Source organism: Prosopis cineraria, unplaced genomic scaffold, assembly GCF_029017545.1.
Source record: "Prosopis cineraria cultivar Desert tree isolate PC_DT_omini unplaced genomic scaffold, ASM2901754v1 PC11, whole genome shotgun sequence".
Lineage (NCBI taxonomy): Eukaryota > Viridiplantae > Streptophyta > Magnoliopsida > Fabales > Fabaceae > Prosopis > Prosopis cineraria.
This window is the reverse complement of record NW_026555342.1, coordinates 10,559,105-10,570,624: the sequence shown is the minus strand read 5'-3', so window position 1 is coordinate 10,570,624 and position 11,520 is coordinate 10,559,105. Positions and strand designations below refer to the sequence as shown.

The 11,520-nt window shown below is 33.4% G+C and overlaps 1 protein-coding gene across 1 annotated transcript; it reads left to right on the top strand.

The window, feature by feature from the left end:
* The first annotated feature begins 253 nt into the window (after positions 1 to 253).
* Positions 254 to 5,623, top strand: LOC129285258 (RNA pseudouridine synthase 4, mitochondrial). Its single transcript, XM_054920853.1, has 10 exons — positions 254 to 740; positions 1,203 to 1,274; positions 1,480 to 1,617; positions 1,702 to 1,749; positions 1,837 to 1,917; positions 2,475 to 2,588; positions 2,750 to 2,848; positions 3,785 to 3,896; positions 4,729 to 4,775; positions 4,870 to 5,623. The coding sequence occupies exons 1-10, from the start codon at positions 372 to 374 to the stop codon at positions 5,215 to 5,217; spliced, it is 1,428 nt and encodes a 475-aa protein (XP_054776828.1). The 5' UTR covers positions 254 to 371; the 3' UTR covers positions 5,218 to 5,623.
* Positions 5,624 to 11,520: the final 5,897 nt, after the last annotated feature.

Below are 11,520 nucleotides of genomic sequence, written 5' to 3'. Positions count from 1 at the left end.
GGGAAGAAGGGAGGGAGGAGAAGTCAGAAAGAAAGAGCACGCATAAATTTGATTAACGGCTAAGAAATCAACACGCGTAAATTTGTTGGTCAACGTAAGGATTTAACGCTCAACCCATGGTTGGATTACTGGGTGGGCCAAAATTTAAAGCTTCTTAAAAGTTTTCGGTGAAATTGTTACAAACAAAAAATTAATATATCAAAAGCCCCTCATCAAATTACACAGTATTTTTGCGTTTTAACCCTGTCCAAAATCTCAGTTCATACCAAAGGGAAAAGCAAATGGAGATTCGTAAAACCTGCTACTGGCCACTGAAAGTCTGTATCAAGATAAACCCTCAAGGCTAACCGGGTCACTCAAATTCCATTTCCATGAGGGAATTCATATTCCTCCGTCTCATCAAAATCAAACTCTTATCGCCGGCATCCTCTTCTACCGCCGATGTCGGTGGGACACTTCGCTTGTCTGGATTCGGATCGTGGCACACTAAATATTACTCCAGCATTCTTGATAGCTCAAACGAAGTCAAAGGGCGGAGGAAGGACGCCAAATGGCTTACTCTGCCGCCTTTCACTCCCACTGTTAACGGCGATGATCTCGGAAAGGCACTCTCCGGTTGCCGGTCCGAAGTTAAACAGGTCCTTGCTGCTACGTCCTCCACTACGGCGCTCAAGTGGGTTCTGAGGTGCTGCCCTGAGCTACCTCGAAGCCTTGTGCAGAAACTCTTTCGTCTTAGACAGGTAACTCCATTGCTCGTTTCTTTGGTGCTATGAGAGACCACAATTTGCTGGTGTTGGTTATGTTAATGGTAAAAGGCTCAATTTTAAAACTCTCAGTTGGTGTAGCCTTTCTGAGGTTTTATTTACTTATTTTCTCATTTTTCATCCTCCATATGGAACGTGGATAATGGACGGTAATTGCATCCTTAATTGAATATTTTAGGCTCCGATGAACTATGTTATTGCCAGGCACTCATACAACATGAGTATAGCACATATTGTGATTAAAAATTACCTTGTTCCCTATGGCACACGGGCACAGTAATTTATTTGTACATGCTTCACTTTGGGGGGAAACAAATTGAAGCCTTTGAATTTGTTTCTCATGGCCAATGTCTAACAGGATAAGACTCGCTCACAATATTTTTTAAATGCCTGCCTTTTTTCCGGCCTAATCAATCGGTGTTCACTGCTTTACTCCAGGTTCGAAGGGAATCTGCTTCTGTGGAGAACAAAACTATGGAAACTCAAGAAAATAAACAGAGACTAAAAAGGGTACCCAACTGCTACATAAAATTGTCATTCTGCAAAAGTGAAAAAGTTGACCTTTTTGTGCATATTCATCTTTTCATCCCTTTTCCTGTTATATGTAGAATGGAGGTTTTTCTGTTCTTAAAAAAAGAATGAAGGTTTTTCACTTTTTCATATTAACGGATACCTTGGAGTGGTTTTACTTCTGATTCTTGAAAATTAATGGAAGGTGACAGCCAAGGACACCTTAAACTTAGGAGATAAGATCTTTCTTCCTGTTAGTGTTAAAGAGACGTCTCAAGAGAAGCATGAATCTGGTATCACTGCTGCTGAAGTTAACTTTATCCACAGCCTAGTTTTGTATAAGGTTTTCAACTTTAATTCTCATTATTTGAGATTCTCAATTGATTGTGCTCCTAGCATGTAAATTTATATGCTTTACGAAATTCAGGATCCTGCCATTCTTGTTCTGAACAAACCTTCAGGGATGCCTGTTCAGGTAACTATCTGATGTTCCTTGTTGATTTTCTTTGTCATACTGATCTTCAGTGATCATTACTTAAATGTGAATCTCTCGTTGAATAAGGGTGGCATAAATATCAGCCGAAGTTTAGATGAAGTAGCTGCAGCATGCTTAACTTATGAATACTCAGAATCTCCTCGACTGGTGAGTTCACAATTAAGTTTCTGAGTGACGTCTTTACCATGATTCATATTCTTTTCTGAAGCTATTTAAAGATAGAATTGCCTTCTTTCTCTAGATTAGGTAGAGGTGATATGCTTCCTCAAGCAGAAACCCTTGATGATGCTTTATCCTCTGCAAAATTATTGCTTGTTTTGTGTATCAGGGCTCACAAAATAAGGTATTATGCTTTAGGGGTATCACTTATAAAATACATTTCAGAAAAGATCTTTACCAGTCACGGACAACCTTTAAAAATAAATTAAACATATTTTTCCTGGGTGGTCTTCCTAATTTGATTGAAATTATTTTAATGTTCTAATACTTAGGAGGCCTATCCGAGAACGTTGTACCAATGTAGCAATAAAAATTATAAAGCTTTTTAGTTATTATTATTCTGTGGAAGATCATGAGAACTGTATCATTAATACCAAACTTGCAAATAAATGAGATTAGTTGGATTGTTTTTTTCCTATCTGACAATATCTGTGAATGGGAAAAACTAGCTACTGCATTGATACTTAAACTAGGCAGGATATTAGGTGCACAGACTGGACAGAGATTGTACAGGCATTTTGGTGATGGGAAGGACACACACAAGTGCTATAGTTCTGCATTCCATATTCCGGGAGAAAACTTTCAGGGCATCTGATGATGTGAGTGAGTTTTCATGCTTTATTTTTTTTTTCTTTTTGCCTATTTCACCAGATGCCTTATATAGCCATGATTCCTTTTGAGCATTGATCTTCTATGGTCATAATCTCAAGTTGCATAAGCGTATTTTTTCCCTGACCAGCTGGCACTTAATTATATGTAGATTGGTAAGAAAAAGAGAATCCTACAAAGAAGGTACTTAGCACTGGTCATTGGATGTCCAAGACGTCCAAGGGGGCTGGTTTCCGCTTCACTGGGTAAGGTTGGATGATATCCTTATTTCTCATTTATCCAAGTTTTCCAATTCCCAACAAAATTGCTGCACTTCTGCGCGCATCTTCTGGTTGTTCATCACTGCATTTGATAAATTTACGCCTTTTTATGTTTAAAAAAAAAATGCAATTAGCATTGATGTGGTTATCCATCAATATTGTTTGGCTACATTCTAGAGAATGCTAATGTCAGACATGTCATAAAAATTACTCCCTCTGGTCCTTTTTATAAGAACCTTTTTTGAGAGTTTGTCTTGGTTCTTTATATAAGACCCTTTTCAAAATGTCTATTGTGTTAATTATTTTTTCACAAATGTGCCCTTAATTAATTAGGTGGAAAGAGATTGGCAAGAGAATGGGGTCCTGTTGATTTTAAGGGTAATTCTTAAAAAATAATACAAGTGGTTGACAAATTTAATATCACTGCTTAAATAAATTATTTTCCTTAATATAGGACCTGGGGTAGTACTACATCATTACATAGTATCAGCGTATGACTAAGATTTAAGGTTTTAGTGGATCTTATCTTAAAATAATGAGGTATGAATTTCCTCTGCTAGAAGAACCAAGTTGAAACGCATTCTTGTGTGCTCAAACATGCCAGGCCTTGAGTATGACCTCCAAACACTTCCGTGAAAGCTCTAGGATAATCTTTGGTTTATTCTCTAGGCATTCATGCAAACCATTGAAGCGATAATTTCACTTTGTATCTGGAGACTAATTAATTCCAATTCCTTGACATCCCAAGAATGCTTGGGCTTTACAACTAGTTGGTTCTAACACACTAATTAATTCCAATTCCTCTAGGCATGAATTTGCTACCTTGCATATGTTCATTATTTTGTTGAAGAACTTGGATCATGTGGAAAATTGAGTTTCCTCGACCTCTATAGCAATGAAATGTACTATCCTTGATTTGGTTTCAGGTGGTGGTAGACAATGGGAAATCTGATAGAATAACTATCATTGACAATTCTTCAGAATTATCGTCGCAGCATGCAATCACAGAATATCGAGTGATTGGGTCCTCATCACATGGTTAGTAATGAAGGTCACTTTAAATTTAAAATCCAATTTACCTTATTTAGAGTTTGCTGTGGGTTGATCACATCGGTAAGTATTTGGTTAATGATGGCACCCTGATGATTGTGATATTATTTATGTAGAATATGCAAAAATTTCTATCTGTAGCAGATATGGGTATAGGAATTGATAGAGTAAGGCGTTACGGACGGATAAAAAATTGCACAAAACAAAAGAAATAGCAGAGCAAGCTCTTTAGCTTGAGAGGCTAGAGTCTTATGAAACCATACTAACTATAGTGGGCTTGTGTATTTTGCATGGAGTTCATAGCCATACTACTCACTGGCTTGTGAACGGTTCAGCTATATAGGTCTTACAATTTCTTTTTTTTTTTTTTTGTCAGTATAGCTATTTAACTGAGTCAAATTCAACCATTGTGGGGCCGAACTAAGGATAGTTCTTTCAAATGTGATTTTTGTATTTACACGGACTCGAACTTGAGATCTCGTGGTTAAATGACCATAGCTTCTTTTACTAGGACCATCGCCTGTTGGTAGTTCTTACAACTTTTGTAGACATATTAAAGTCAAATTGATTCTTCTTTTACATTCTCTTAGACTCTTACCCCTTATTCTACAATACATTCCGTTCTGACGGCCCTGCTCTCTTTCTCTTGCACCTCAACGCATGTGAGTTAGTTAGCCCTGTTATCTCCAATACCAATATCATATGCTCAGTAACTTCAGTTCGATCAGTTAACTTTAGCTTGGTAATTTGCATTGGGCACTCCTAATGATAGCTTACACGGTTGAGTCAGTGCCCGCTTTTGCCCCCGCTTATCATGCAGGTTACTCATGGTTGGAGCTTTTGCCATTTACTGGGAGAAAACACCAGGTTTTACATTAGCCATCTCATCTTGGTTTCACATTTAGTTATCAAAACACAAGAGAGAAACATCTAATCTTATTATCTTGTGCTGGTGCTATAGCTTCGGGTCCACTGTGCTGAAGTGTTAGGAACGCCAATAGTTGGGGACTACAAGTATGGGTGGCAAGCTCATAAGAGGTGGAAACACTTCGATGTGCCAGACCAAGAAGATTCGAGTGAGGACGAAAAAGCACTCCCCTTCGGTCTCAATATGAACAAGGGAAGTATCTCGGAGAAGCATCCTCGTTTGCATCTTCATTGTAAGCATGTAATCTTGCCGAATGTGTCCCAGGCTCTGCAAGATGTGCAATTATCTTCCTCCCACGATCTTTGGAATGTGGAAAGCCTCGAGTTTGTTGCACCTCTCCCTCCGTACATGCAAAGAAGTTGGGATCTGACAAAATCCTGAGTAATGGTTGAAAGGTAGCAGCTTGTCACATTCACTGGATTCAATCATGGCTCCTCCTAGAAGATGGTCTACTGGATATATTTGATGAACTCGTGTCAGTTAGTCAACACGGTTACGTTAAGGTTCTGGTGTTCAGATTGCCACCCGGTTTTTTTGGTGTGCGGCTTTATATGCTCCCCAGTCGTCTTCCAATCATATCAAAACTCAATTTCCCCATCGAATCATTCATTCCTAAGCAAATTGGGATTGTATACTGGTCGGCAAAAATCATTGAAGTGTTGGATTCCATGGTGAGGTATTTAGCTTCCTTGTCATCTCTCACGGACATCTAGAAATATTTTTCATAAAATTGCTTCAAGTAATTCTCAAGTGATGAATAATATTTCAGTTGATAGTTTACCGTATAGTTTTGGAGACTCGTGTGAATGAAACGCGGACAGAGAGCTAACCATTTTACCAAACACATAGAAGCTCTGACTCATTGGCCGTAACTGACTGTATCTAGTATAGGTATGTTTTTAGGTTCAAAGAGTTCTTATACATATATTTAAGTTATCTACTAACAAGATCCTTATATAAGTAAAAACAAAAAAACAAAAAAATTGATTTCATAGTTTTGCAAATCATATATTAAATTTTCACTAGCCAGACTAACCTTTGTTGGTATTATTATAGCTTATTTAGTTTTATGTATACTTATTCTTTCTTGCAAACTAAACCGTCATAAAAATTGAAAGCATCCAAAAAGCCTTATCTCCAAAGTCAAGTAGTATTGTCATCTACGCTTTTTCCATACAAAATGTCGAAAAATTGATTATAAATCTTTCCATATTTTTGCCTATTTTGGTTCATATGAATAAAGATAAATGTACATTTTTGCTCTTAAAATATTTCTTAAAAATACTCAACATCCTAAAATATTGGTTAGAATAATTTTGCTCTTGAAATAATAAAAGTAGAGTTTTTTTTTTCCTTCTTGTTGAATTTCTTAACAATCAACATTGAAATCCTAATTAATATTTCTAATGTTAAATTTGATGGCAATAGTCAAAATGTTCTAATTTAATTACTTTAAGGATAAAATTGTTTTTAAAATGATGGGTGCTATTTAGAGAATACTTCAAGAGCAATGATGCATCTTTACTCTATAAATAATCACCTTCATACTCAACGGACATCTGGCCGAAGTACTTTAGTGGTATTTTTTTCTCAAAACCCCTAAAAATTTTAAATTTGAATACTGAATGATAAAATATTTATGCCTGAAGTTTAATGTAGACATAAAGAAGGCAAATTTTAAGTCAATGAATTAGTTGCCCAAGCATACTTTTATTTAAATGTATTTTAAGAAATACGTTACTGCTTCAACTGGGCTGTATCAGAAAAACATATCAAGTTAAATATATCACACACACCCACTCCGTCAAACATATTAGGCAACACGAACATCGTTATCATGAGGTGGCAATAGCGAATAGCCATCGATGCGGTTGGTGACCCATGGCGTGCGCCTTTGTTAAAGCTTTAAGCCATCTTTTTTATCTTTGTGCTGACCACCTCACCAAACCCAATAGAATAAAACTTATCAAAAGAGAAGGTAAAGTTTCCAATTTCTATCTCCAATGTTTTTCCTTCATGACAAAATAACACCTTTTTGTTTTCCATTCTTAAAAGATCTCCTAATTTTCTGTTGAATGATATTTGTAAATATCAGTTTAGACAATTAAAAATACAAGAGTTTCAATAAATTAGTAGGAGAGTGACTTATAAGACTTAAATACAATGTTTATAAAACTTTCATATTTGTATCTATCTGAATTGCGTTTTTAGAGACCACAGTCACTGTAGTAAAGTTCGTATCTATTTACGCATGCATCTTGAAGTATAACCATCTCAAAAAAACAATTCTTGCATTAATTTCAATTATATCCCATTATTTGATAGAAACAAAAGATCAGATGGAGCAAGATCCTTAAAAAATAGAAACAGGGCCCTAAAGTCTGAATTAGAACATTATGGTCTCATTTGCTCGTTGGAAAATAATGAAATGAAATTGATTAATCAAATAAAAATAAAAATACATAATGATTCATGTGTATAGAAGAGATAAATCAACCATATTCATGAATAAGTTGAATAATTTAGTTTGTGAGATTGAGAATTATAATTTTTTGATATCATATAAAAAAGAATATGATCGTAAGAGAGAATATATAAATTTTGCCACTATTTAACCTGTCTCATGATTGGAATCATATTTAGAATGAGTTATCGTTTTCTTTTTTGGCTGAAATATGTAGGATTAGAATAAGACGTCGATAATGGCTTGGGTTTAAAAAGAAGAAGATTGTCGACAATATGAGATGGAGGGATAGTCGTACTCGAGTAGTAATGTTTAAGAAAAATCAACAATGAGCCCAGCAAACCTGTCCTTTCAACGGAAAAGTGGACCCCGATTCTCATATAATAAGTTGCGTACAATTAAAATGCATAAAAAGTATTCATATAAAATAGAATTGATTTTTTTGACCATAATAATTGATTCATTTTTACAAAACTAAAAATAGTAAATAAACAAACGAATAATCCACCTTAGAGGGGACGTGCTGGGTCCCTTGTTATCATGTCAGACGATAGTCATTGAGTAGGGTTGTGTAAAAATCCTCTAATCTTATCTAATTTAATTTAACTCGAAATAGTTCTAGTCTTGTTTGGTCTGTATAAATATTGATTTTTTAGAATAAAAAAATTAAAAAGACTAGACTATTTTTTCAGATTAAAATGGACAAAAGACTAGGCATCCGAATCACTTAGTCTGTTCCAGTCCAATTAATTTATTTATTATAATTATAATTAATTTATTTTTGATAAATACTTCAAGTGTGATTGATGTTAAGGGGATGATTGTATGAAAATTTATTAATTTTTTTCTAAATTATTATTGTAATGCAATACTATTGAAGTTTGTTGAGTGCTGTTTTTGTTAAAGTTATAAATTTAAATCATTTGAACTATAACAGAAATAATTTTTTCCTTATTGTTGGAAATTATTATGAATTTTATTATTATCATTATTATTAACATTATTATTATTATTATTATTATTATTATTATTATTATTATTATTATTATTATAAGTGTTTTTACTATCTTAATTGAGTTTATTAGGTTGAAATGAATTATTGTCTTTCATAGAGAAAAAGAAAAAAAAAACTAAGTGAGTATTGGACTAACAGGACCAGTCTCCCAATCCTATAGACCAAATCTAGTCATGTTAGTCTCAAGTTATTATTGAATAAGACCGAACTATGAGTTGCTTAACTTAGTCCTTTTTATAAAAGAGACCGGACTTCAAGTTAGGGTGAAGTCTAATGCCATCCTATTCTTTGTGCAGCCCTACATAAGAAAGAGTCTACCATTTGCTAGTTAGATAAATAGAATAAAATCAGCAATTAAAAATATTATAATGCAATAAAATAAGATTTGAATTCTCAAAATATTTATATTTAGTATTTAATAATAGTTTGAAAAAGATTTTTTTTATCTTCAATATAAAACATATTATGAATATTAAGAATCATGTGGATGCTCATCTCTCTTATCTCTTCATCTTCATTTTCTTTTATGAAACTCCCACCCTTATGAGTGTCAATTATGTTTCATTCATCATTATCATTTTTGTAACCCTTGATATAAGTCCATGCTTATAAACAAAGCATATCATTTGTATTGTCAATATGAAGGAGAATATAAGAGAGATTATCCTCATTTCTATTGCTTTTGTTCTTTAGCTCCTCCTCATCTTCTCATTCTCCCAATATTTTATTTATAACAAGACATTTGATGTAGTATTAATTATTTTTTTTAATATTGTCTCTATTTGAATTCATTAACTATGAAAGAGAATGTAATATAAATTTAAAGTTTTTTATTCAAATAGAAGTAAAACTGAAGGTTTATCTTTTTTATATAAAATTAATTACTTAATTACCTCTCCTTAACTTCCATGAGATAATTGAAAAGGCCTTATAATAAAGATTGAACAAATATATTAGAAGTATCATGTGATTTTTAGGATTTTATTTTTCTCTTATCAAGTTAAAATAAATATTAATTTTAGCATGAATGCAAAAGAATTTGACAAAACATAATTTTGGATCTCTACACTATGCTCGAATTTTGTTATAGATCCCTGTACTTCTTTTTTAATATTTTAGATTCTTTTGTTTTTATTTTTTCATATTTTAAATTTTTATAACACCACTCATAAAGAAATATAGAATATTAAAAAATAAAAATGTAAGAATTTAAAATATAAAAAATACAAAAGTCTATACCAAAACTTAAAAAAAAAAGTTATGCTTTCTCATAGAGTTATAGTACAAAGCGCAGGTGAATGACTACTCAAAAGATGCTCATTTTTTGTCAGCAAGAAAGCGTAATACTGTAAGGTCTTGTTTGGTACACAATATTGGTGAGCAGGGATTGGGATTATGTTAGAATAATCTCACATTTATCATGTTTGGTATGAAGCATTCCTTAATACTTGAGATTGCTCAATCCCATTTAGGTGGGGATATTGAGACCCACCACCCCTATGGTATTGCTTAATCCCACCAAATTAATGATAGGATTGATAATTTTAGATAAAAATGCCTCTATCCTTTCTTCCTTGTCTCTCTCTCTCTCTTTGCTTTCCACCTAAATGAGCACCTTCATTGAGCCTCTTACCCTCCGCCTTCCACAAGTGCCAACCCCAACACCAGCCTCTCCCCCATCGACGCCACCAAAAAAGTCGAAGAGATTGAAAATAAGATCTAGCGGTGATTTTGATGGTCTCTCAGTCTTGCGTTAGAGATTTCATGATGTCGGAGATCAAAGGTTTCATAACGCCGGCTGAATCCATTTCTACATTTTGTTTAGCTTTCTTGCTCTGATCTATTTTCACCCCATCTAGTATTGCCATACTTTCACTCCTCTTATCAACTAATTTGAGATTTGGTTCCCATTAGTTTGAGTTCGAATTCACTCACCTTTAGATCTCGTTCGAGATTGAGTTTGAGATGTGGTTCTTAGATTTGGTTCTAGTTGTTATGCATATAATGAGAATGCTTGAATTTGAACTTGTGGTTGGACTTAGATCTGGTTCATGTTAAAGATGGAGTTTTAGATCTATCAAGACTTTGTATTTTCTTTTTTAATGATAAGGGCCATTTTTGTCTTTTGATAATTTTTTAATTGATTATAAAATAAAATTATTGTAAAATTCTATTTAAATATTATTTTATATCAAAATCACTTTTAAAGTCTTAATTCTAATGTGAATTCTAATTTCAATATCAATACCTCCCTCCGGTCCTATTTATAAGTCATTTATATCAACCTCATCAATATCAATACAATAAAAGTACAAGGAATAAAAGTAAGTAAAATTTCAAACATGCCCCTATATAACAAATCTAAAAAGTAATGTCCTGTTACTTTTTCTCTCTCATGAAGGGTAATTTTGGAAATACCTCTCAAATATTATCTAAAAAGACGCACCATGACTTATAAATGGGGTCAAATATACCTTCTAAAATGGGATTTATAAATGGGATCGGAGGGAGTATTATTTTAATTTTAATTTTTTTAAATTGAGGCTTGCGTATCAAAGACGCTTGATAGCACTCTCCTTGGACCTGGTGAACATGAAGAGATGACGTTTTGATGACGCAATGATGTTCGATGCAACTCAGAATCTGAGGAAATATGCCGTCTGCCCCTAATTATTGTTTATGTATGGAATAATATTCCTCATTCGTTAGTGCTTCAACAGTAGGCCAGCCTGTGCGAATGTGGCATCTATCCCAGCTGGTTCTTGTTCATCGCTTTTGGTTAAATTTGTATCTATCACACTTCCAATTCAAAATATAATAACACGTGTTTGTTAGAGGTTATGCCTACTATTTGTACATACTCAACTGTAATTTCTTATTTCAAAAGAATGTAATATTCTCTCAGTTGTGTTTATGAGAGAGAAAAATAATTGTTTTGATATATTTACAAGTCATGTCATTAGCCTTGTTATAACAATTTCTTTTTCTTTTATCTTGTGAAATATTGATGAGAAACTATGCATATTTATAAAAATAAATTTATTTTTTTTTAAATTTTTGGAGAGTTAATGACATTTAAATTTTTCATTAATTCTATAAAGCATATTAAAAGTAATTTATAAATATGATCAAAAGATGTATATAAATATATATATATATAACACAAGGTTATAGACACTAATAAGAGTTGGGTCTAACAAAAACA

What these genes read in the sequence shown, in the direction of transcription:
- LOC129285258 (XM_054920853.1), top strand. Translation starts at nt 372, where the DNA reads ATGAGGGAATTCATATTCCTCCGTCTCATCAAAATCAAACTCTTATCG. An exon ending in ATAAACAGAGACTAAAAAGG is followed by an intron (nt 1,275 to 1,479) that starts GTACCCAACTGC and finishes AATTAATGGAAG; the next exon opens with GTGACAGCCAAGGACACCTT. An exon ending in TTACTGGGAGAAAACACCAG is followed by an intron (nt 4,776 to 4,869) that starts GTTTTACATTAG and finishes CTGGTGCTATAG; the next exon opens with CTTCGGGTCCACTGTGCTGA.